The sequence below is a fragment of the Apodemus sylvaticus genome, chromosome 20 (assembly GCF_947179515.1).
Source record: "Apodemus sylvaticus chromosome 20, mApoSyl1.1, whole genome shotgun sequence".
NCBI lineage: Eukaryota > Metazoa > Chordata > Mammalia > Rodentia > Muridae > Apodemus > Apodemus sylvaticus.
In genome coordinates, this window is record NC_067491.1 from 50,568,145 (window position 1) to 50,593,950 (window position 25,806).

The 25,806-nt window shown below is 44.8% G+C and overlaps 1 protein-coding gene across 1 annotated transcript in view; it reads left to right on the top strand.

Moving 5' to 3' along the window:
- The first annotated feature begins 721 nt into the window (after positions 1-721).
- Positions 722-25,806, top strand: part of Polr3b (RNA polymerase III subunit B) — a 97,674-nt gene continuing 72,589 nt past the window's right edge. Inside the window, exons 1-10 of the mRNA XM_052164780.1 lie at positions 722-949; positions 6,274-6,306; positions 6,505-6,561; positions 6,649-6,713; positions 10,061-10,136; positions 10,715-10,815; positions 12,873-12,964; positions 15,403-15,520; positions 17,087-17,195; positions 24,026-24,148. Of these exons, the coding sequence (XP_052020740.1) occupies positions 878-949; positions 6,274-6,306; positions 6,505-6,561; positions 6,649-6,713; positions 10,061-10,136; positions 10,715-10,815; positions 12,873-12,964; positions 15,403-15,520; positions 17,087-17,195; positions 24,026-24,148 (846 nt within the window). The 5' untranslated portion in view covers positions 722-877. The remainder of the gene's footprint in view (positions 950-6,273; positions 6,307-6,504; positions 6,562-6,648; positions 6,714-10,060; positions 10,137-10,714; positions 10,816-12,872; positions 12,965-15,402; positions 15,521-17,086; positions 17,196-24,025; positions 24,149-25,806) is intronic.

The following is a 25,806-nucleotide window of genomic DNA, read 5'->3' on the forward strand; positions in this document are numbered from 1 at the left end:
AACATATATTTCTATATTTAAAAGACATAGCATTTAGATTTATTTTTCTCCCAAACTGTTCCTTCCCGCCCCCCATAAGACAGGGCTTCTCTGTGTAGCCCTGGCTGCCCTGGAACGCACTCTGTTGACCAGGCTGGCCTCGAACTCAGAAACCCGCCTGCCTCTGCCTCCCAGGTGCTAGGATTAAAGGCGTGCGCCACCAGTACCCGGCTCCCAAACTGTTTATTAGCTATTCTAATATCATTTATTGGGTTTTTGCTACCCATTTAATCTTGTGAGGGTACTTTACTTCAAGATCACGCATCTGCGAGTTTAACACTTATTTTGTTAGATTTTATTGACACAGCATTTCTCTCCACCCTATTACGGTCATTTCTCTGGCAGTTGATGGCACACCATTACACGCGGGTACCACCAATTATTTAAGCAACCACTTTCTTGCTCTTTTTTACTATGCAACATACATGCAATTTAGGCTGAGTTAATTGAAATCTCTGCTTTAGAAGTTCATGCTGTGACTCGTGTATTATCGAGCCATTTCCGGATTAGTTATACAGTTAGAACTACTATATTTTGCCGTCTTCAATCCTTCTGGGGATCCTGGAACTAAACCTGTCTATCAGGTGTATAGGGTTAGCCGGAGCGACCTCGGAAGCACACCAGAGGGTGCAGTTTTTTTCCACATCCGGCTCGGTCACTTCCGGGTTCTTTCGCAGGTTAGGCACTGACCAGGCGGAACCTTTTGAAACGCCTCCCGTAAACAAGCGCAGCGGGGGACACTGGAGGAGGACGCACACCGCTCTCCGCGTGCTGTTTGCCTGGAGCCGCACGGGCGGATGTGAACATTCTCCCGATTTCTTCCTCTACCGCGAATGGAATGGACGTGCTAGCTGAGGAGTTTGGGAGCCTGACTCCGGAGCAGCTGGCTGCCCCGATCCCGACTGTGGAGGTAAGCGCCGTGCACGCAGGCGGCGGAAGAGGTAGAAGAGGACTAAGGAGGCGTTACCGGGGGAGTTTTCGGGAGGATGAGGGCGGTCCGTAGGGTTCTGCGCATGCTCAGGACTTCTGCACATGCTCAGAGTTCCGCATGTGTGAGCCTTCACAAGGTCTGGATCCTGAGCGTTTGTAGCAGCGTGAACAGAAGATCGCTTAGTAGCGTCCTCCATTTAGAAATTTAGCGACTGGCTCTCGGGTGAAACTTTTCTAGATTAAGTGTGCACTGGCAAGAATTGGCCCTTGCGTGGTCTTCTCCCAGGAACCAGTATCTTCTTGCCGATCTTCCCTGGAAGGGCACAGACTTCCCGAGAGCTTAGTCAGTTCTTGCGGTCCCGTAGCCGGCTTTGGTGCTAAGACTAAATACGAATCTCACCCTGGTCATCATTTTCCTTTTATTCCAGAGTTTCTGTGGATTGCAGGTTTAGTTTAAGTACCTTGAACAGTCCCTATAGCTTTCATCAGGTTCTTAAAAGTTAGGTATAAATTGCTTCACGGTGAACTGCCTCATGAAATGAAGTTATTGACAAATGATTTTGTTTCCTGAGAAGGTATATAAATTCTCACTGAGCCTTGACATCTTTGGCACAGAATAGGGACATCTCAGACTGAAGATGGTCGAGGAAGAAATTCAGGCAGAGGGACAGGCTGTATGTGACTCTCAGCCACACCATCAGTTGTTTCAGAAGAACAGAAATAAATCCAGTGGTGCTGGGGAGAGGAAGGCAGTAAAAGATGCGTTCCTGATTCTGGAATGTATTAACTCAGAGGTGTTTGACTTTCTCCCTGGGAATAATAAAGTACCATTGAATGATTTAAATCATTAAAGGGACAACACAATCAGTGACTGTTGTGAATGTTAAAACCTTCCTTAGGGCCCAGAGGTGGCTTGGAGATTGAGGCTCTTCCAGAGTATCAGTTTGATTCCTACAGTTCAATAGGGTGGAGTGGGTGGGGGTGGGTGGGGGGTGGGCACGGCTTTAATCCCAGCGTTTCGCATGTGGAGGTAGGAGGATCACAGCCTCACTGTCTCAGAGGGAGTTTGAAGAATGAGTTCCAAGATTCTCTTAGGGAAAATACACAGTATTTTTCATTGTGTTTGGCTTATTTCACAGGGCAGCATCAGTTGGGACTCTCAGTGTCTTCCAAATGGGCCACTACAGTGCTTTCTGGTCCTTCTGTCTGTTTCCCACCCCTAACTCAGCGTTTGAGCTACAGTGCACTGGCTTACTGGAACCTGCTATCACTTCTCTACCCTAAGCCTCTTCAGTGTACCAACCTTCCTTTCCTCACCATGTCTAACCCATAGCAGGCATAGGTATCCACAGAGTTCTCGATCCTGCCTGCTCCTTCAACCCTGTGCGCTTGTGCACAGTTGCTCCTGTTATTTGGAATGCCTCCTTTATACACCCACCGTGCTCAGGCATAGCAGTGTACCTAGAATCGATAATAATTAACTCACTGAACGTGTCTATTACAGCACCTACCAAGTGTCGTCCCATTTGCTAACATGTCGCCCCTGTGACTAATGGCTTCGGAAGTCAGGAGGCATGTCTGTTTACTTGTTTAAGTTGCGAAGATACTACCACATAAGTATTCAGTAAGATCAATTAGTATTTGTTCACCTTATCAATGAGTTGAATAATAACCAGCCTCAAAGCTTGAATAACGTTTCCTACCATGGTATAATGTGAAAGAAAAATATACTAGAAATGATTAGTTCAAATATAACAGAGCTCCCATCTAGAAAGTTATAGAGAAAATACAAGTTGGGGAATTAAATAGCAAATAGGCTCTGTTAAAAGGAAATGTCATTTGCTTATTTAACTCAGTGTACAAAACTGTCGCTCTCGAAAGTACTGTTCGGATTACTGTTCATTAGCCCACTAACATAAACCAGAGTGATCAGGATAAGTAAATGCAATGTCCATTTCTGAGTCTCTAGTGCCATTCTAGGCTCGTCGTTGGCAAAGGCAGTAAGTAACATTATTCATTATGTTTATTCATTCAGATAAAAAAAAAAAAGCCAGGACCTGAGGACCCCACTCCAGAGAATAAGACTGGGGAAAAGGGCTAGCAGCGTTAGATACACATGAAGGTCTGTGGCAGACACTGTGGCAGGAAGGACTCAGTGCCTCCCAAGGGAAGACATAATTGACACACAAAATTTAATCTACAAATTAGAGTTGAAAGTTAAATGAGGGGAAAAAAAACCCACACCAAAGCCAGTATAAGTATACAAGAGGGGTCAAAACAAAACAAAACGAAAACTTACACAAAAAGACCCATCCCTACAGAGCAAGTCCACTAAGCAGTGGTGGGAAAGAGGTAGAGAAGTCCATACCGACCAGACTTGGTAAAACACAAACATGGCGATGACTTTAGATTTTCTCCTATGTCTCAGTCAGTGTTCTGTGAAGAGACACCATGGCCAAGGCAACTCTTTTGATAGAAAGCTTTTAATTGGGGACTGCCTACAGTTTCAGAGGCCAGTCCATTATCACAGCATCTCAGGGATGGCGTGCTTGGTGCTGGAGAAGTGGTTGAGAGCGTTATGTCTTGGTCTGTATGCAGGGAGGGACTGGGAAAGAGAGAGACAGAGATGAGACTGGACCTGACCTGGGCTTCTGAAACTTCAGAGCCCACCCACAGTGACACATTTCCTTCAACAAGGCCACACTTCTAAATTCTAATCCTTTCAGAGAATTTCACTCCCTGGTGACTGAGCATTCAAATTCATGAGCTTCTGGGTCCATTCTTGTTTGTTTGTTTGTTTGTTCCACCTCCCCCCCCCCCCCCAGACAGGTTTTTTTTCTGTGTAGCCCTGGCTGTCCCGGAACTCACTCTGTAACTAGGCTGGCCTCGAACTCAGAAATCCACCTGCCTCTGCCTCCTAAATGCTGGGATTACAGGCGACCACACCCTAAGTGCAATGGACAGTATATTCCTAAACTTAAACTATTTCATAGAGTGCTGATAATGTTTAGCATTCTGTTGCCAAGTCTTAGGCTTTTTCTCTGTTGCCATCTTTGCAATCCTTCACCAACCTTATGTTATTTGTGCATTTTGTCATCTCATGGAGACAGTGTGTTTGTAGCCCAGGCTAGATTTGAATTGCTATAGCTGAGGCTGATTCTAAACTGATTCTGCTACTACCTCTTAATTGCTAGGGTTGTAGGCCTGGGTCACCACAGCTGGCTCAAAGGTTGAGTAGTTTTGTGAGAACAAACCACAGAGAAGGTTGCTGAGTACACATCCAGGAGTTGGGGTGATTACGTCGGGGGGGGGGGGGGTGTCTCCTGGTTTTCTACTGGAGATTAAAAAGTCTGCCTTTGTGGCAGACAGTGGGTTCTCTACAAGGACTGTATACTTACTGTCTTTGAGATAGGAAGAATTTCATTGTACACAGAGGGGAAATTTTGAAGTATGGGAGCAAGAAATTAAAAAGCTAGATTAGTATGTCCGATGGCTGTAAGAAAGTACCACAGCTTGATAGTATAAAAAAAACCAAATGTTTAGTTTCCTATATTTCTGAAGGTTGGAAATCCAAGAAGAAGCTTACAGAAGAGCCTGGGAAAGCTTTCAGTGCGTGCCTCCTCCCTAGTGTCTGCTGGTTTACTGACAGTCTTTGATATATCATTGGCTTACAGAAGCATCACGCTGACATCTGTCCCCATATTTACCCAACAGTGTCCATAATGTATCTGTTCAGATTCCCCTTTATTATATGGGCATCAAGCATGTTGAATTAGAATTTACCTATTGACATCTTCTATAGACCTCGAGGCCAGGCTACATAGAAGCCAGTGTAGATATTTAATTCAGCTTATAATTTTGGTCTTCCTCCTCATTCTCTGCTTAACAGGATATAATTGAATATAGTATTGCCTTCCTAGTGTCTCTTGCTTTGGCTTTGATACTTGCAGATACCCAAACAACTGTTACCCAAAGTATGCTCTAGAACATTTCCATTACCCCAAAAAGTTTTCCTACAACCTTTTCAAACCCCCCCCAACCCCCCCAGAAAACACTCTTGCTTTCTAGTATCAGAGACTGGCTTGCCTGTTTTCTGCCCCCTCCCCCCCACATCCTCATTTCTAGATGTCAGAAAGCCTCAGACTAAACATGGACTAACCAAACTCCTAACACCCCAACCCCGGAAAGCCTGCTGCTCCTACACATGGCCCTGTCCTCTCATTTCTGTCAGTGTTGGTTCTGTGCCTCTGCCTCCTCAGACCAGAAACCTTGGTGTTGATTTTAACTTCACTTTTCTCTAGGGAGCCATCAGTTTTACTGGCTTTGCTTAAGCTTCTGTCTGCTAGCTACACAATGTCTCACTTCTCCCTGTCCTGTTTCCAGCCTTGCCCCTTCCCACCCAGCGTCCAGAGCAATCCAGTTAACAGGCGCGGATGTAGTATGTCACCCTGCACGCAGAACTTTCTAGTGCTTCTCAGGTCCTACAAGTTAAAACTAGTTCTTGTTTTGTTTTGTTTATTGATTTTATATATGTGAGTAATCTACCTGCATATACAACTGCATGTCAGAAGAGCACATCAGAAGGTGATTGTGAGCCACCATGCGATTGCTAGGAATTGAATTCAGGACCTCTGGAAGAGCAGTTAGTGCTTTAACCACTGAGTCATCTCTCCAGCCCCTAAAGCCATTTTTTTTTTTTTTTTTTTTTTTTTTTTTTTTTTATGTTTGCCACAAAGCTGTGGGCTGTCCATAGATCTTAGGAACCGAGTATTCTGATTTTAGACTCAGCTGTCTCTAGCTATCAGGGCTCCCTTAGCAGATGGGGAAAGTGAAAAGAGGCTGTCCTCAGATGCGGTGCTCTACAAGGCAAGTCCGAAAACTTAAGAGGCGTGGCAGTTAGCAGTCGGTCATTGGAGGAACACACCCATGTGTGCTGCCCCCAGAAGCCTCATGGTAGCCCGAGGCTCTGGTTTAGAAAGAACTCTGCTTCTCCCACCAGACTCAAGACTGTCTCTTTTCAAGCTGTGAGCCTCACTTAGGATGTGACATGAGAATAAATGTAAAAAGTATTTGTAATCTTGTCATCCAAAAGAGGTTTATTATATTTAGGGAAACCTGTGATATATGTGTATGTGTTTGTGTAGATGTGCACCATAGAAACATCGTGCTTACAATGGCAATTATAACATTTTTCCCTGTTTGGCTTACTACTTTCTGTACACTGTGATAAACTTGGTACAGCACAGTAATTGTGTTTTCTGGTTACTGACACATGTTCTTATGTTCTTATTGTTTGGTCCACAGGAAAAATGGAGGCTGCTTCCAGCATTTTTAAAGGTAATCATTTGCTATTTAATAATTGGTCATTTTTCACATGATAAGTCATTAGATGGTCCTTTAAATTTTTTATTAACTAATTGATGATTAATCTTGCCCTCGCTTATGTATGAGGAACACGGTTGGTTACCTGTGCCAGTGACCTCAGGTAACCTGTTACTTTGTTGCCATCTTGTTTGTTTTTTTTTCTCTGCTTAGGTCAAAGGCCTGGTGAAACAGCACATAGACTCCTTTAACTACTTCATTAATGTAGAGGTAAGCATCCAGGATTCAGACCAGATGCAAATGGAGGACCAGTTGGAGGCAAGAGCTCTCTTCCTAATTCTGCACTTTCTCCTGCAGATAAAGAAGATAATGAAAGCCAATGAAAAGGTTACAAGCGATGCTGACCCTATGTGGTACTTAAAGTAAGACACCAACTGCTTGTTGAGAATGTTACGTACAGAATAATATTCTCATTGTGTTTTAAATACTGCAGTAAATATACTTGCTGTCAAATCTTTTGTAATACCACTATCTTATCTATTTAGTAAACTAATTATAAAGTGCACATAGTTAACTTTTAATTGTAAATTATCGTAAGAGTTTTAATTGAGAACTTACTAAAACTGTTGTTTTAATTCTTTTAAGTAAGCCTTTCTGTTGAGTTTTATATAAATTAATAATGATAAAATCAGTCAGGATTTTTTTACACACATATGTTACTACATTGTATATGACCAGAGGCAATTGTCAGAACCAGAAGGTTGCATTGGTGGAGTGCTGCCGGCTGAAAGGAGACCTGACGTGACGTTTCTTCCCATTGATGTCCTGTTTCTTGTACCAGAATCAGTCCCTGGCCCATGTTAGGCTGACTTTCTAGTGTCACTTCCACCAAATAGGAGTAAAGACCATTACCCAAATTCTATGCTCAAAGTATGCAAACTTGTCTTTCTGAAGTGGGGTTTGAGAAAATAGCATCAGACATAGGAGACAGTGGGCTTTTTATATAGCCCCCAAACCCACACGACTAGGAGGTTTTCAAGGGTTGGGGATTTCCAGAGAAATGTTGGTTATGTAGGAACTTGGCTGAATATTTCAAAATGATTTGGCAGGACATCTTCTCAGGGTGGAGGTTGTGGAACATGTCAAATTCCAGAAGGTGGGCCAAGACTTAGTCAAATTCAAGTTTTACATAAAGCAGGAATGCATTTATTCTGACCTTGTAATAAGATGGCTTCTAATCTTAAGATGGTCCATCGCTCTGTATATGTGTGTCTGTGAGTATGTCCATCTGAGTGCCATTCTCCATGGATGTCAGAAGAGGGCATCAGATCTGGAGCTGCCATGGTCTTAAAGTCCAGAAGCATCTCCCCAGCCCTGAGGTGGTCTGGTTTCTTCATCTTCTGGCTCTGTCAGTTCACAGTCTTCCCTGGAGTTTCATAGCCATGACTTTCGAATGCATTGGTCAGGTTTGCAGAGGGTCCTGCAGAGAGTCTGAGTGTCTGGATACTTGTTTGTGATTAGGTTAAGTCACACATCTTAGCGAGAACACCTCAGCAATCTTTTGTGCCATTTTTACTGATTCATGTCAGAGGGTACCAATGTCAGTATCTTTTTAACACTGTTTCCTTGATTAACGTAGTGTCTGCCTTTCACAATTCTCCATTGTAAGGATGTGATTTTTTTTTCTTTTTATAACAAGCATCTATGGGGAGATCTTTTAGGCAATGCAACTGTCAATATTTTCATCACTAATTTTGTTTAATTAAAAAAAGCTGCTGAGCAGTGGTGGCGCATGCCTTTAGTCCCAGCACTGGGGAGGCAGAGGCAGGAGGATTTCTGAGTTCAAGGCCAACCTGGGCTACACAGAGAAACCCTGTCTCGAAAAACCAAAAAAATAAATAAATAAATAAAACAAAACCCAAACTCCTGTGCCTGGGTTTGTATCTGTGGGACAAGTGCTCTACAGAGCTGCATTCATGAGCCCTCCCACCAACTCTAACGTGCATCGATGATTCTCGTCCAGAGTAGCTGCTGCTGTGAGGGAAGTCTCCCATCATGCCTGCTGCTTTTTCTATTCCCACGTCCTCATTGTGCCTTTCTGAATATTGTTTTATATCGGTTTATGGTCATGATTATTTAGTTTTTTTTTCTGTTGTTTGTAGTCCAGTATTGTTTTTTTCTTGCTCGGATTACCTTAGCTTTGCCATAGGGGACTCCTTCGACTTGACACTATGTCCGTTCAAATCTGCAGAGGCAGAGGCAGGAGGATTTCACGGTGTTTCACCTACTTCTTTACTTTCTGGAACTTTGGAATACAACATATATTTAGGTTTTTTTTTTTTTTTTTTTTTTTTTTTTTTTTTTTTCCCTGTCCCCATTTGGGAAGCAACCACTTCTCCACTGTGCTTTGGTTACTTTTATTGGAAGGTAGTACTTTTAGGTGAACATACAGGCACTATGGACTTAGCAGACAACATCAACAAATACGTGTATATCTACTGACACATTCATGCCCATATCTGTATTCCTATGTCCCATCCATTTGGTTTATAGTAGAGACTTTAGACTGATGATGTCTAGTCTCAGCCAGCAGTACCGACTCATTCGAACCAACTTCCTTTCCTTTCTTGTGACTTTACTCCTGACAGTGAGAAGTTTGGCGCTTGTTATCTATAATTAATTTTAAAGTTTCAGCCATATATTGTATACAGAGTAAGTAAGCTCAGGATTACTGATACATCTGCAAGAGTAATGTTTGCTAACTAGAGGACAGATGTATGCAACCCTTTCCGTCTTTGGCTTTTTGGGACACGGGACTCAATCAAGCTGCTTCATCAGAAGACTTTGATTAGAGGCGTTAGACCCGTGTACACAGTATCTTCAAAAACTGCTGCTTCCCTCCCAGTTCTTTGTTGTTGTTGTTGTTGTTGTTGTTGATGATGGCTGCGTGGATAAAGTGCTGAGTTTGGACCCCACGCCTTCATGTAAAAGCTGGGTGTGACATCCAGCCTCAGCACGGGGCATGAAGACAGGCAGACCCCAGAGCTCAGGTTAGCCAACCCAGTTGGTGGATTTTCTGTTCAGTGAGAGAACCTGTCTCAAAAAAATAAGGTGAGGGGGCTTAGGAGTTAAGAGCACTGGCCCTGTATTATTGCTGGCAACCCTCTGTAACTCCAGTGCCTGGGGACCCAGTGCCCCCTTCTGGTCTGCAGGTGTCATGCATGCACACGGTATATTTACATGCAGGCAGAACACCTGAACATATACAATAAAAATAATCTTTAAAAATACATAAGGTGACTGGGCGGTGGTGGTGCACGCCTGTGATCCCAGCACTCTAGGAGGCAGAGGCGGGCAGATTTCTGAATTTGAGGCCAGCCTGGTCTACAGAGTGAGTTCCAGGACAGCCAGGGCTACACAGAGAAACTCTGTCTCGGAAAAAAAAAAAAAAAAACAAATTAAAAAAAAATACATAAGGTGGAAAGTAGTAGGGGAAGAAGCCCTGCATTAACATCTGCAGGTGCACCTGTGCACACACACCTGTGCACACAAGTGCGTATTCGTACAGTGCACACGAGTGCACACATACTACACAGAAATATTTTGATAGCACCTTGCCTCATTTGTAGGGTTCTGTGAGCTGTCAGTTCAAGAAGGTATGTAATTGTCACTTTTGTTTGTCATCCTCAGCAAGGTGGGCGCTTGTCAAAGGCTGAGGGATCGCACGTCTGAGAAGGTGTAATGGATAATGAAATAATTTGCTTTTCAGATACCTTAATATCTATGTTGGACTTCCTGATGTGGAAGAAAGCTTCAATGTAACCCGACCCGTGTCCCCTCATGAGGTACCGTGCTTCCGCTTGTTTGGTTTGACCCAGAGTCTGCTCTTACTGTGCACCCTTAAGCATTTTTCTCGTTGAACTTGGATCCTCTGGAAGGGCAGCCTGTACTCTTCACCCCTGAGCCATTCCTTAGCTCTACATAAGCAATTTTTACTGATCAGTTTAAGAAATTTTAAACTTTGAAATCTCAGACACCGTCGTAAAAGTTAAAAGAGGTCTAAACCTAACTTCTAGTAGAAGCCACAGTGGGATTTAACATGAAGAAGTACATGCTTAATTTCAGAGAAATTCCCTTTCGAAGCTCTAAACCACTACACAACTGGCAGTGTCATATGTTGAAGTCACTGGGGAGTCTGCATTTGGTTTCCTGTCTCTTGTGGATCCGTGGTCCCACGCCTTCATGTGAAAGCTGGGTATAGCAGTGTGGAAAGGATGAAGATGCCCTTTAACTCGTTCCCATGCCAAGCTAGCACATGTTCTAAACACAGCTGTGACCCCCATGCCGAGGCAAGGCGTCAGCAGCTCAGTCCTGGTGGGATTGCTGACGGGCAAGGGTCAGTAACTGTGTGACTCTGTTCCAGTGCCGTCTGAGGGACATGACATACTCCGCCCCAATCACGGTGGACATTGAGTACACCCGAGGCAGCCAGAGGATAATCCGCAACGCCTTACCCATTGGCAGGTGAGACCCGGCCCGTGATGTGACCCTTGAGCCAATTAATCAGCCCTCTTTGCATCACTCCCTCCTCTGAAGGGTGTGGAAACAGTACCTAGCTTCCAGACTTACTTTGTGGATCCTTAGGTAAGGACCAGACAGAGCATTCTCTAAAGGTAAGCAAATGCTTTTCTTTCTTCTCCTGACACCAGCAGTGAGCGCATAGTAGGTCAGTTAGGAGTTCACTGAATCCTTCACAGTTTTCCTAGACACTTATCTGTGTGCAGCAACGGTTAAGAATAAGTTACTGTCTCCTTGAACAAGTTGAAAACAATGGATAGTATCAGCTAGTAACTTTGGAACCTAGTTTCTCTGATTAAGGACAGATGTTGAGCCTTTGGTAGAAATAGCTATGAATTTAAAATGGTTTTGGTTTCTTGAGGCAAACCATGTGTACATAGACTTTCTTTTTAATTTGTTGGAGAATGTAACTTATTTACATCTATTACACACACACACACACACACACACCATTTATGTGCATAGAAGTCTATATGTCTTAGTTTGGGTTTCATTGCTATGAAGAGACACCATGACCAAGGCAGCTCTTATAAAGGACAGCATTTCATTGGGGCTGGCTCACAGGTTCTGAGATTCATTCCATTATCATCATGGTGGGAAGCATGGCAGTGTCCAGGCAGGCATGATACTGGAGAAGGAGCTGAGAGTCCTGCATCTCAATCAGAAGGCAGCCAGGAGAAGACCATATCCTCAGGCAGTTAGGACAGTCTCAAAGCCCAACCCCCTCCTTCCCCAGTGACACACTTCCTCCAACAAGGCCACACCTACTCAGCCAAGGCCATGCCTCCTAATAGTGCCACTCCCTGGGCCAAACGTAATTCAAGCCACCATATATGTATTTACATATATTTCTGTCAGTGTGTTCTGCACTTGAAAATCTTTCCAAGTCTTTATTTTTATTTTTTTCTCCTTCACTCCATTTAAATGGAACTATTTTCTTCTCTCTTCTACCTGTTCTGAAAGGCATGTGTTTCATTTCTGATTATGTTACTTTAGAATTAAACTGCATTAATTAACAAAGTTTGAGTATATCTTTATTCTCCTAGGAAGAGTAAGACTGTAGAAAGCTTTGACAGGTCAAATCTGTCCTTAAATTCAAAATCTTTGTTGTTTTATAAAGTTAACATTTATTTGCATTTCTGTGTATTTGTTTCCTTGGGTGTTTTGTCTGCATGTATGTCTATGTACTTGATGTGTGCTTGGTTTCAAAGGATGGCCAAAGCCAGCATCAGATCCCCTAGAATGGAGTCAGAGATTGCGGTGAGCTGCTATGTGGGTGCTGGGAACTGAAGATGAGTCCTTTGGAAGAACAGCCAGTGCTCTTAACCATGTCATCAGTCCAGTGTCTTGTTTGGGATTTCTTTGTGCCACATACATCTTTCCATGTCAGACTTTGATTTGGTGTTTATTTTCCATCTTCTGAAGATGAAAAGGTTCTTCCCTAGCTGATTCCCATGCAGGCCGTCCTCTTGGTCCGCAGCGCTGTCAGTCTGCGAAGTTTCCCTTTGGTCACCTGCCTTGGCTCTTGTGTCAAGCCTTCGCTTCATGCGTGCTGTGTTTACCATCATCTGTTTATGTGTTGTGTATAGATAGTACTGTGGAGGCTTTCAGACATGTTTAGGATCTGTAGCCTTTCCCCTGAGTAAGTGGTCCTGAGTCTGAATAGGTTCAGATTGCTCTTACAGGGCTGTTCCTAGAGCACTCCTCTTCAGAGTCCATCTCTTGGTCTCCCTGATGTAACATCCCTTGATACCTTTTCCTGTTTAGTAATTCTCTTCCCAGATGTGCCACCAGTGTTGTCCAGTGTCCTGCACAGCTGTAGATCCTTCTCATCTGTGCCGGAAGAAATGTCTGGGGAAATCTTGGTTTTCCCTTGGCTCTCTCGTGGAATATGCCTCTTCCAAGCAGTTACACGGAGATGCAGGCCCCTCTGCCATGTGTTCACAGCACAGTTTGTCTGTCAGTCTGTGCATGATAAATGCCTTTTGTTTTACTTTAAACAGAATGCCCATCATGCTCCGAAGTTCAAACTGTGTTCTGACCGGGAAAACTCCAGCAGAGTTTGCCAAATTGAACGAGTGTCCATTAGACCCAGGTATGTGGGTGACTCAGGTGTTTCCCCCCCCCACTCCGGGTATGTGGGTGACTCTGGCATCTCCCCCCCTACTCCAGATATGTAGGTGAGTCAGGTGTCCCTCCCCCAAACCCTTGTATATGGGCAACTCAGGTGTCCCCCCACTCTGGTATGTGGGTGAGTCAGGTGTCCCCCCCCAACCCCTGGTATATGGGCAACTCAGGTGTCCCCCCACCCTGGTATGTGGGTGAGTCAGGTGTCCCCCCCCAACCCCTGGTATATGGGCAACTCAGGTGTTCCCCCACCCTGGTATGTGGGTGAGTCAGGTGTCCCCCCCCAACCCCTGGTATATGGGCAACTCAGGTGTTCCCCCACCCTGGTATGTGGGTGACTCATACCTCCCCTGCCTTGCTCTATTCCTTTTCCTGGGGCTCTGCTGTAGACTTCCTGCCTTCTGATGACTTGTTGGACAAACTGCGTAAACCTTCTGAAGATTTCACAGCAGCTTGTTCCAATTTCTAAACACACACCTACTCTTCTTTTGTTGACTTAAAAGTGTTAGCACCCGACTTCTGGCTCCCTGGCATGGCCTGTTCTTTCCTTTCCCTCTGTGCAGTAGTTTCTTTTGAGGTACTTGGTATTTGAGATGCTCCCAAAGTTGCTGTAAACTGTTCTAAGAAAACCCAGGTTGCTCAGGACAGCCTGTTAAATATAGGAAAGAGAGACAAACGAAAACTTGTTTGCTATTGTTTAAGCTCTTAAAATTCATATTTTTGTGCTTATTTCTAGACTGTTTTTGGTAAAACTTCAAACAACACAACACAGTTTCTCCTAATGCCTTTACCTATGATTTAAATTGGCCTATAATGGCTTTAGTTGAACCCCTTGCATCAAGGAGGATCTTGGTGGTGATTTTTTTGTTTATTTGTTTTTTGTTTTTTGCTTATTTGGTGTTTTTTCAGGAGACAGGGACTCATTTAGTACTGGCTGGTCTCCAACACTGTACAGCAAGGCTGGCCTTGGTCACCTGATCCTTTGATCACCTGATCCTCTTCCCTCTATGTCCCAAGTGCCCAGCTTACAGGCATGTGCTACCCGCCTTGGTTGCATTTAGGAAGAGTTTAGTAAGAAACTGACTTTCTAGACTCTAACCAAGTTTTTCATAAGTTAAATGTACTACCTTGGTTTTACTTTTATTTATAAATAGAACAAAATCTCACTCTATTCTCAAATTATGTAGAAAAATAATAGTAAATGGCATGTGACTTTTATTCAGTATAAAAATAGCATTATTCTGTGAATTCAGTTGTCAGCTATTGTTTCAGATTTGTTAGAAAAGTTGGAGCAAGTATCAGTTTCCATTAATGATCCCAGTTATCCCTGTGCTTAAGAGATGGACAGAGTCACCTGTTTAGTGTATTTCCTTTCCTGTCACCCTGGTATACATGTGGATAGTATAGACTGTTTTTCTGTTACCGTGATACAGTGATCCAAAGCTACTTGGCGTGGAAAGGGTTTACTTGGCTTACACTTCCAGGTCGCCCTCTCTCACTGAGGGTAGCTCAAGGAGAAACCATGAAAGAGTGGTGTTCTCCGGCTTGCTCCCAGCTGTGCTCCTCTGCTTTTCCTGTGTAGCCCAGGCCCACCTGCCTAAGGAAGGTCCTGCCCACGCGGCTGGGCCCGCCCCATCAGTTAGCAACCAGGAAAGCCAGTAGACGTGCTGCAGGGAGATCTGCGGAGGCTGTGCCTCTGTGGAGGCTTCTTTTCCCGTATGCCGACAGCAGTGGTGACTAGTGCACTCCATCCTCTCTCTTCTCAGCTTGACATGCAAACACATCACGGTTACACCAGGACCTAAAGCACCCTGAAGAGACAGGATTCGGTTAGCTTACTCTTCCCAGTCACAATCCCTCGGTGAGGGGAACTAGGTAGGACCGGAAGCCGGAACCATGAGGAGCCTTGAGGGCACACCGCTGTCTGGCTTCTTGCCCCCAGGCTTCTGTTTATCTCTGTGGCTCAGGCCCACAGGTCTAGGGAACAGGGGGCTAAGCCCTCTTACACCTGTTGGCAATCAAGAGAATGCCCGTAGGCGTGCCCACCAGGCTGGTGTGATGGATCAGTTCACCAGCTGAGGGTCCTCTTCCCAGTGTGCCAGCCTGCCACCAAAACTAGCCAGGTAGTAGCCCAGTCATAGACTCTGCCTTAAAGTTCTGTTTGTAAAACTGTCTGATGCTGTCCTCAGTTCATGGGGCAATGTCGGCAGCACCGTCAGATTAATGATTGGTGGCGCCTGACGAGGATCATGGGCACTTAGCTGTAGTCTGAGGATTTGGGAGGTGGGAGGGCCAGCTCAGGGCAGTCCATACCGGTACTCCACAGACCACCTCAGGAGCTCCTTGCCCTCACCTACTTACATGGGTATGGAAGAGGTGGTGAGCTTTTCTTGTTCCCCTGGGCAGGTGGCTACTTCATTGTGAAAGGAGTGGAAAAAGTCATTCTTATCCAAGAGCAGCTGTCCAAGAACAGGATCATCGTAGAGGCCGACAGGAAAGGGGCCGTTGGAGCGTCAGTTACCAGGTATGGGAAACAGACAGTGTTTTTCCAAATAGTCATTTTAGCAATAGCGGGCGGTTCCCTTCTCGTGTGGAGGGAGCCGTATTTCTCTCCATAGTAGGCAGTGTATGTAACATTCGTTGTATTGTGCATCTATAAACACAATATTGGTTTTAAGGTTTCAGCAATGGAAAGAAATGTGAGACAGTGTTTAGAAGGGCACTAGATAATTTGTGTTCTTTATTAATTTATAGCAGTAAGGAAACTTTAAAGACAAAAGATGAAGCACTTTTCAGAGTTTCCACACTCCTCCTCAGGTTTTCGTAAGCACGGACTGTTCGTGTATAACACTGGATGAGCTGTACCGTGGACTTAGCATGCTGTTGTTAGTGTCCGGACTGGCTTCTTCCCAGTGTGCCCATGAGCTAAGCAGCTGCCTGTAGGCCTCTCATAACTTCTGTTCTCATGTGATTTGAAACCTGAGGGCTGTGAGGACAGGAAGACTGCAGCATGGTTGAGCCCTCGCGTGCAGTAGTTGGTCTTGTGGTGCCTGCAATGAACCTGTTACCAGAGTTCTGAAGGCTTCCTTTCAATGGAGAGGCAGCTTTATAAAGACTGAGTAGAAACCAGTCCGTTTCTTTGGCACATTGTGGTTTGGCTTGTTTGTTGGGATTTTTGGGACAGGGTTTCACTATGTAACAGCCTTGGCTAGCCTGGAACTCGCTTTTAGGCCAGACTGACCTCAGACTCCCAATCTGTCTGCCTCTGAGACTCTGGAGTAGGTAGTTAACTTCTCTAGGTGTAGCCTTCATCATACATGCGTCACAGGGGCCCTCGGTAAGTGCTGCCACGTGGAGACTAGAACTCATGGGGGCTGCGTGGCAGCGGTGGAGTAGGCTCTGTTGTAGGAGCCACTGTTGTGGTTGAATGGAGCTTTTGAAGTACCTTGTAGTCAGTTCAGAATCTCACAAAAAAAAAAACCCTATAGGACGAGCTAAATTAGGATAATTTCACGTTTCATTCTTTGCCAATACTGTGGATAACTTTTTTGGATTACTGATTGTAAAACTTTCTTCTTAGAAAGTGGCTGGGCCATCTTGAGATTTTTCTTTTCAAAAGGAAAGATCAGTCATGAATCTAAGTAACCATGATTCTAAGTCATCCAGGTGTAATAAATGCAAGATGGATGCACGTGGCTGTGATCCTAGCACGAGCACTTAGGAGGGAGGAGGAGGAGGAGCAGGAGGTGAAGGCGCTCAAGGTCATCCTTCCCAGGACGCAAGTTCAAGGCCAGCCAGCAGACCAGGCACACTAAGGAAACGGAAGGGAAAGTAGGTCAAAGGGTGAAAGTTTCTCATTCATCCACAAAATTCCCACCAAAATCTTGAAGATGACGAAACAGTTGTAGTGTTTGCAAGTGTTCTCAGGTGGAAGGCAGGCAGCAGGCAGCAGGCAGCAGGCAGGCAGCAGGCAGCAGGCAGCAGGCAGCAGGCAGGCAGCAGGCAGGCAGGCAGCAGGCAACAGGCAGGCAGCAGGCAGGCAGGAAGCTGTTGAAGGGGCGCAACCTAACTGGAGTCTGTTTACTTACAGCTCCACCCATGAGAAGAAAAGTAGAACCAACATGGCGGTGAAGCAGGGGCGATTCTACCTGAGGCACAACACGCTGTCTGAAGATATACCCATTGTCATCATATTTAAGGTAAAACTGGACTCTTCCTGAAAACTGCACAGAATGTCTCTGGTTTGTTTTTCATGTTAGTTAAACATTTTGTAACATTGTATTTTTTTGTGAATGCATGTAAGTGGTGATATGTATGTACTCGTGAATTACCTGCCACAGTATATGAGTAGAAGACGGTTCTCTCCTCCCGCCCTGTGGAGTCCAGATGAACTCGGCTGGTCAGACTTGACAGCAGAACCTTCCCCCATGAGCCGTCTCACCAGGCCTAGTGTTTTTTCATATAGAATTAGCATTTTTGTCAGGTAGTGATGAATAAGCCTTTCTCCACCCTCTTCCTAACCAGACAGTGCTACCAAACACTACCATGTTCCAGACTCCCATGAGTCTTTCAGGATCGAGTTTGCATATTCATGACCAGGAATAGATCTGTTTTGTTGATACGTTCAGCGCACATTATTTTACACTTTGCTCTTTTTCAGTTTTGTAACTCACATCTTGGACGTGCATGATAGTTGGACATGCATGATAGTTAGACATGCAGAATTGACCCCAACACAGGGAGATGGTCACTGCATGGATGGTCACTTTGTACCAACGGTCGGGGACAGGGAGGGCAGATGTGCCTGCTCATCTCACGTCCTCCTTTTCATGAAGTCCTCTGGGACCACAGCCTGGGAATGATCCCACCTAGAGTGGCCGAGTCCTCTCACCCCAATAATCTAGTCAAGACGGTTCCCCAGCATGTCCAGAAGCTGTTTCTGGGTGCTTCTCAGTCTCATCAGGTGGACTACTGGGATTAGCCATCACATAGACCTATTATATTTTGACAGACTGTTGTACTTCATTTAACCATTTCCCAGTTCATGGGCATAATAGCCCTTGATATTATAAAATATGCTGTGATATGTCACGAGAGCAAGGACCTTTGTAGGCTCTATCCAGGAAATTCTAGGTCTGTTCATTTTTATAGACGTCTAGATTCTGTTGTCTCTAAATAAACTGGTGGCTTTACTCTACAACTGGATGCTTAAAAGTTTGTTTGAAGTGTTGGCTTAGACCCCAAGAAGCAATTTCCTGTGGAAATGCTTAATTGGTGCTCTTCTCGGAAGGCTCTTATGGCCTGTTTACCATGTTTTGAGGTGTGGTGTATGCGATGTGCATCTTGATGACTTGCTTGACTGCCAGAGAGCCCAGATGGTCTCGGGAGGCTCAGCACAACATGCCAAACGATCCCAGAGATAGCACTGCTCCGTGGCCACCCTCCAGAGTCACTTTAGGACTCAGAGTTGCTGTGTCATACTTGCTTCATAGTAGAAATACCTTCTGTCGGCAGGCAGACATCCTCCACAGTGGCAGGAACTAAGCTGAGTAAAACAGAAAACCGTTTGGAATAATAGGAGACCTATCCTCTACTCCTAAAGGAAGACGTTCCCGGAGAGCATGGGAGTTGGCCAGGGAATCGGGCTTCAAGCCTGGTTTGTGCTGTGGTGGGCTGTGGCCCTGGTCATTCACAGGAATTGACCGGATGCTGACCGGACAGGTTCTTTAACTTGAGAAATGTGAGATGAAGTCATATGAAGGTGATTCTGTGGAATATTTTTTATGTTTAGCTTAATATGCTTCTGAGTTTTATAAAGGATAGAGCATTAATTTTCTTAGCCAGATGACGGTCACAGGGCCATTTCAGCAGTCCAGGGATTCTCGCAAATCTGCTGTCACACTTCCTTTCTTTGAAATTTGGATGTTCAAGCACAGAAGGAATTGTGTGTGTGTGTGTGTGTGTGTGTGTGTGTGTTTTAATATAATAAGTCTGTGTGATGGCTTTTCTTACAGGAACCCTACAGCTCCCAAAGTGTCTCATGTACACACACAGTGATGGGGAATGTTATTTACCAACTTGGAATTATCTCTTCAGCAGAGGGCAGTATGTCTCCATGTATCCACAGGACTCTTTTTATCCCCTAAAGTTTTGAATGTGAATAGCATTTGTTTTTAAACTAGGAGTGTTAATTAATCAGAAAGCCTATGATCTTTTTATCATGTCTAATGAGATGTGTGCATGGATTAAAAATCTGAAAAGCCTTTAACATTCATTTTTTCTAGCTACATGGCCAAGGTTTAATAAAATAATTTCTTCTGTTACAGATTTGTTTAATATTTATGTTGAAAGCATAAACAGCTGTAGCTGACCTAAATTCTATCTAGAACAAAAAGGCTATGAATTAACAATCTGCCATTTTTATTATGTAGCCAGTTGAAAGATGAAGGGAAGCTCCAAAAGGCTTCTCATGCCTCCATACTACGCCTCCATACTGCGCCTCCATAGTGTATCTCCATAGTGTGTCTCCATACTGTGCCTCCACACTGTGCCTCCATACTGTGCAGGTCTGTTGCTCAGGACGTGTAACATGCAGAACAACTTATTCTGTGGTTTACTTAGAGTAGACGATGGCGTCTGTCTGAACCTTCGTCATTAGTCATTTTTATCTGTATAATTTATTTTTCAGTTTCCGAGAATAGGATCTTTTTCTTTCCTTTTTTTCCAACTTGGATGTTTTCAGTCTTATATACATGCTGAGACCTTGAAATGTGGTCTGCATTGTGTGTGCTTTTCTAGGAATGTGTTTATTATTGATACGACAGGCAGTGATGTTTAAGATAAGCATTTAAACCCCCTCCCCCCTTTTTTTTTTGATCACATACAGTTGTCACTCTGGTCCTCCCTTTCAGGGGTGTTTAGTCCACTGCTGAGAGCCTGTGTGCTTATCACCTCTCACATTTCTACCTGGGCGACAGAGCAGGGTCCTGGAGATCTTACAGACACACAGAGTTAGCCTAAATTTCTTTCTCCACTTAGTAGCTGTGTGACCTTGTGCAAAATTCCTAACCTCTCTGAGTCCTGAATAACTCATCTATCAAGAGAAAATTCACCTCTGCAGCACAGATGGAATCGTGTGCTCCCAGGATAGAGTGGCTCTCTTTGCTCAGCCTTCCCTACCCACTTCTCTCAGAAGCTGAGGAAAATAAACTGGGACTCTAGAAGAGGCACATGATTCCTCCTCATGTGTGGTATGGTGTGGCCCCACCCAGACGTTGACAGTCATCAGGACATGGTGGTTGTCGATTGTAACTGACATCAGCTGAAAGCACTGAGAGTGGCCGGGTATCCAGATGCCGGGCAAGTCTGAGTGTGAGGCCTGGAGCAGCAGTGTTTATGGGCCTGGGCCTGGATCGCCACAGAGGCTCTCCTGCCCAGGAATCTTCCCCTTCCCATTTTGTGTCACGTTTCAGCACTTGGGTGGTATCTGTAGCCCAAAAGGATCTTGGGAGCTGGGCTTTGTTTCTAGGACACCAACTTCTTGGGTGTTTTTATCTTTAAAGAGGAAACAGCTTCAGATTTAAAGAAGTTATCCTTGTTCCCTTATCTACCAGGGTTACTGCTAGCAATAAATAGTTTCAGCTTCTTTACAGAAAACTAGAGCTTTCTGAACCTTGGCTGTATTTCAGTGTCTCTCCACAGGTGCAATCATTCTCTTGTACTCACTAGTATTTCTTTTTCCCACTTTAAAAGTTGTACTTTGTCGAAGTTTGAGGACAGTTTCATGCCACTTTCTAAAGAGTGCCTCTCCTGGGTTTTGTGCGTGGTTACTGATCATGTGACTTTCAGACAAACATTATCTCAGCCATTTTTTCTTAAGATCATTGAATATGGTTTTCTCTTGACTTATGAATAGGAAGGAGTGATGAGGTTTCAGGAGTACAAAGAATTCCACATAATGCTACTTTTCGGGTTCTAAATTATGTCTGTAAAGCAAAATGGGTGGGCGAGTTGTTTGTTTCCATGGCGACACCGTCATCTGTTTGTAGCCATGACTGCTGAAGGCTGAATAGTGCTGGAGTTGATCCCGTCTCTGGAGCTGAAGGTCCTTGGATGATACTTGTCTGCGTTGTGGCCCCTGTGTTTCAGTGACAGTAGGAGGAGCTTAAACTTTGGCTGGAAAGCTCCGGCAGTGCGCATGCTTGCTGCTTTCACTGTTGCTTGGCATGGTTTCTCTCACAGCTTAGGCGTGTGTGGAGGGGCCACATGTTCTCTTTAGATTTGTTCTAAATCATTCAAAAGTGATAAACAATTTTAAAACTACTGCGTACATTCCACACCAGGACACCTTAAGTGGCTGACCAAATGGTGGTCAAGAAAGGATTTGTTTTTATTAAATTTGTTACTTTTAAACACTAAAGCAGGTGATCAAGTTTGTAGTCTCTTTGTACTTAGAGATTACTGACGTCAAAATTACTAAGATAAGCCTAGTGGCCTCCAATGTAATGGTTCAGATGTTAGTTAGCATTCGTAGTTTTTGTTCCTTTCTTTAAAAAGTTAAAACTGCTTACTTTTTGAGCTGTTAACCTTTTAATAATAAGACTATTTTAATGAATTTACATGATTTTAAAATAGTGGCATTTCTCTTTAGCAGCTACTTAAATAAATGCTTTCTATAAAGTTAAAGATAGAAGGTGTACAAAAACTAACAAAAATGTGATCTGCGTCTTGGAAATCTATTTATAAAGGAAAGTGAAGCCACTTGTGGGTGTGCGTGCCTGTTACCTCAGAAGCTTGCTTTCAGGCACTCAGAGAGCTGAGGCAGGAGGATTAAGAGTCCAAGGCTAGTTTGTGTCAAAATCCTATGTTCAAATAGTGGATTTAATTACTCCCATTTTTATTTACATTTGCTATCTGAGCGGTGTATGAGTTATCTCCTTGCCCTGTGCCTCTCTTCCTGGGAGACACAAACAGACGTGTTTTCACCTCAGATGGTAACATCTGACCGACGACATGGTTCCATCTTAGTTTAGCATGGTGAACCAGCGACCCTCTTTGGGTTCCTTGCAGGAGCATGCGTGACTCAGGCGGCTGCATAGCCTTAGAGCTGTGCCAGCCTGGGGACAGCTCATGAGAGCCGCGCTCTCCTCTCGGAGCTCCCGAGCCAGGTGACAGGAGCGCTCCCCCAGCAGTTTGTTCAGAGTTAGGTGACTCTGGAGAAAGGCCTCCTGAGTTTTTAAATTTTCTTTTGTTTTGCTTTATTTTGTTTTTTAGACAAAGTCTCACTATCTAGCCCTGGCTGGTCTAGAACTCACTGGGTAGATCAGGCTATCCTGAACCTTAAGAGATCCACCAAGCTCTGAACTGCCTGTCTGTACTGGAATTAAAGTCCTGTGCCACCACACACCTGGCTAAGTCCTCAAAGTTTCTGAGTCTTGTGAGGGTCATCAGCTTCCTGAGCCCGATTTTCTTCAGTTTCCTGAGTTTTGTCAGCTTCTCTCTCTGTTTTAGGAGGGGTATGTCAACTCAAAAATAGCTACAAAGCACATCCTTGTTTTGTTGGTCAGAAATGTGGGGGTTACTTGGCTGCGTGGTTCTGGCACACTGTCTTTCTCTTATCAGTCTGTCTGTCTGCCTATTGTCCTCTTGCTGAGTGAGAGCTGGACAGCAGCCAGCCGACAACAAGAACCCGGGAAGAGGGTTTTTTACTTTATTTTTCCTAACCTCTGAACCTTCTCACGTTCTTCATGTGCGCCCTCGTGATTTGGCAGCTGGAACAAGCAGGAAACTGCAGAGCCTGTAAAACCAAAGCCGAGTCACTTCTCCCCACAGAGGGGAGTCGCCAAATAAACTCTGTGCTCAGAGGAGTTGGTGCTAGGGGACTTGGGGACATTTTCACACTCCCCTCAGTTGGTATGAAAGGAACATAACAGCTTAGTTAGCGTCACCCCCCCAGGTCTTCAGAATTTTCAAGGTCAAATGCGTGATCATAGAACTTGGAGCTGGAAGGGCGCCATTGCTGCTGCCTCTGTCCCTGAGATAGAAGGAAGTATATGATGGTGCTAGAGTTGGCACAGTCTGTCTCAGGGAGAGCGCTAAGGAGTCACAGCTCCACATAGATGCCCACCTCTCAGTGGTTATCAGACAGTGTCCTTTGAGGTCTTCTTTGGAACTGGGGACCCAGTTTCCTTTTCTTTTGTGTGGAAGAGAACTGAGAGGAACACAGGCGACAAGTTTGACTGGACAGTTAGCCCCTTTTTGGTCTTCTCTCAAAGCTGAAGGAAGACATTTTGATGCACACATGACTTTCCCCTGACTTGTAAGAAACAGGTCATTACTACGTGCAGAGGTCAGTGGCCTTATGCTATGTCACCACGTGGCAGCCTTCCTGACAAGCATCTGAAGAAGTGAGGTGGGCCTAGGACCCCGGGGACCAACTGGCGTGTAGCCACTGCCACCTAGGGACACTGAAGAGGATTCCCTAGGCCGGCTAAGTATGGTCTAGGTTTTAAATATCTCTCTTAAAGTTTACATAGTTTATGGTGTCTCTAGAATATGAAACTAAAAACATCCTTTAGGAAAATCCTTTTTGTGTAAATATGAATGATTTGATGTTTTCAGAAAAAGATGATCTTGTGGCAGAACTAGTCAGGGTCACCCTCAGGTTCAGCAGTGTTCTTTGCTGACTCGCTACCTTGGGGGGTCTTGCCAGGCCTCTCCACCAGACTCCCCAGCCTGATTTCTTCATGGTGAAACTCTGAGAATATTTCAAAAAAAAAAAAAAAATTGAGAGGGCTATACACACGCAGAAAAATGCTTGAGGATGTTTGATTTCCTCTTCCGAGTGACAATTTCTGTTTCAGGTTCTCGTGCAGCCTGGGCCAAGGCTGCTGATGCCAGATGGCACCGTTTCTGGAGAAGAGCTGGCTTCTGCTCGGAAGTAATACCCACAGACAATGGCAGATTAGCATAGGCAAATGTCAGTGAGGAAACACAGCCAACGCTCCGCCATCTTTTCTTCCCCTCCTAGGCCATGGGTGTTGAGAGTGACCAGGAAATCGTGCAGATGATTGGAACAGAGGAGCACGTGATGGCCGCGTTTGGGCCCAGTTTGGAGGAGTGCCAGAAAGCCCAGATCTTCACCCAGATGCAGGTATGTCCTTTCAGGACGGCCCTGGCTGCGGATTGAGACGGCCTCGGCACTGCCCATCATCTCCGCCAGCCACCGCTACAGTCGCTTTGGGAGTGTGGGTTTGGGACAGCTGCCGTGGACAGGAGCAGCACGGGAGTTCTTGTGACTCACTTCTGTAAACTGCAGGAATGAGTTTGCCCACATTGCACATCGTCGGCCTGCGTGGGCAGGAGGCTTCTTGTGTGCTTTAGTATAAAGCATTCATTCATAGGAATGATGCACTTTTAAAACTCTGGCAGTGCTGATCTGAGATTTGCCTGTTTCATTTTCTCTTTACTGTCCCTTTGATGGTGGTGTTGGGGTGTGTTGATTAAACCCCATGTCCCAAAGGAACAGAAGGACGATTTTTTCCTGGAGGTTGGTGCTCCAGAGCCGTCGAGTCTGTGACGGTGAAGGCGTGGAGCTGGAGGCAGGAGCAGGAAGCCGGCAGGTCACATTCCTGTCCACACAGGAAGTGGCAAGAGAACAGGAATGGGGCAAGGCTACCGTCACATCCTCCCCTCCCTCCCAGTGACTCATCCTCAAGGCCGCGGTCACATCCTCTCCTCCCACTTCCTCTGACATAGCTGAACCTCTTGAAGGTAGCCACCACCTGGGGACCAAGTGTTGAGATACATGAGGGAGACGTGTCTCCTGTAATGCGACAGGGACCAAAGCCGGGCACTTTGCCAGTGAGCTGTGTCCTTAGTCTTAATATCCATTTTGTTTCCAACTTGCAATTGTATCTGTTCGGTCTTCATCCTATGAGTTCCTAATTACTGTAAGATGAAGAAAGTTTCAAGAATAGTTTTTTGGGTTGTTTGTTTTTTTTTTCTTTTTTATTACCTCAGGGTCTTCACTGACCTCAGGTACCCCCGGTGAGACCCTTGGTATCTGAGGACAAGACTCTAAGATGATGTTAGGGAAATCAATGTGTATAACATTAAAAAAATTATACTTCTTACAAAATTACACTTCTTTTTTCATGTGTGAGAGTCCCAGTACGTGGGGTTTTTTTATAATGTGCTGGCCTATACTAAGCCCATGGTTCCTGTGGTACTCCTGTGCACTCGCAGCTGAGGATGGTCCTCTGTAGTACTAGAACAGGTGGTTTGAATTTGTCCATGTGCACATTGTCTAGCGTGTGAGATACAGGAAAATACAAATCCTGGGTTCTTTTTTTTGCCTCTCCTGGATGAATGGAGAGAGACCGTTCCCACTTAATGTCTGTCTGTCTGTTTTGAAGTCAAGTCAGTCTTGCTGGTTTTTAGATTAAGTCACACTCTTAGGAAGCTTGTATCGTACTTAAGTCTGCCTCATGCCAGAGCATAGTTCACCGTGGACTGTTCTTTGCTGCTTCCCTCTCACTCTATGCTTAATGGATAATTGACTCAGATAATTGACAAAGCAACATCAGGAAGCATTATTTGGCCGAGGGGTACTATTTCTGGCCTTTCTCAAAGGTGAAATATTTGATAGGCAGGAATCTTCATTAACAAGTTAAGGAATCATGTCCAGGATCTAATATCATGGTCAGGAAACATTAAGAAATGTGCAGGAGGTATAAACTGAACACCAGGCCTTTGAATAGGAACGGCTTTGGGAGGCATGCTGCTCTGTCTGCGACAGGAGAGTGCCCC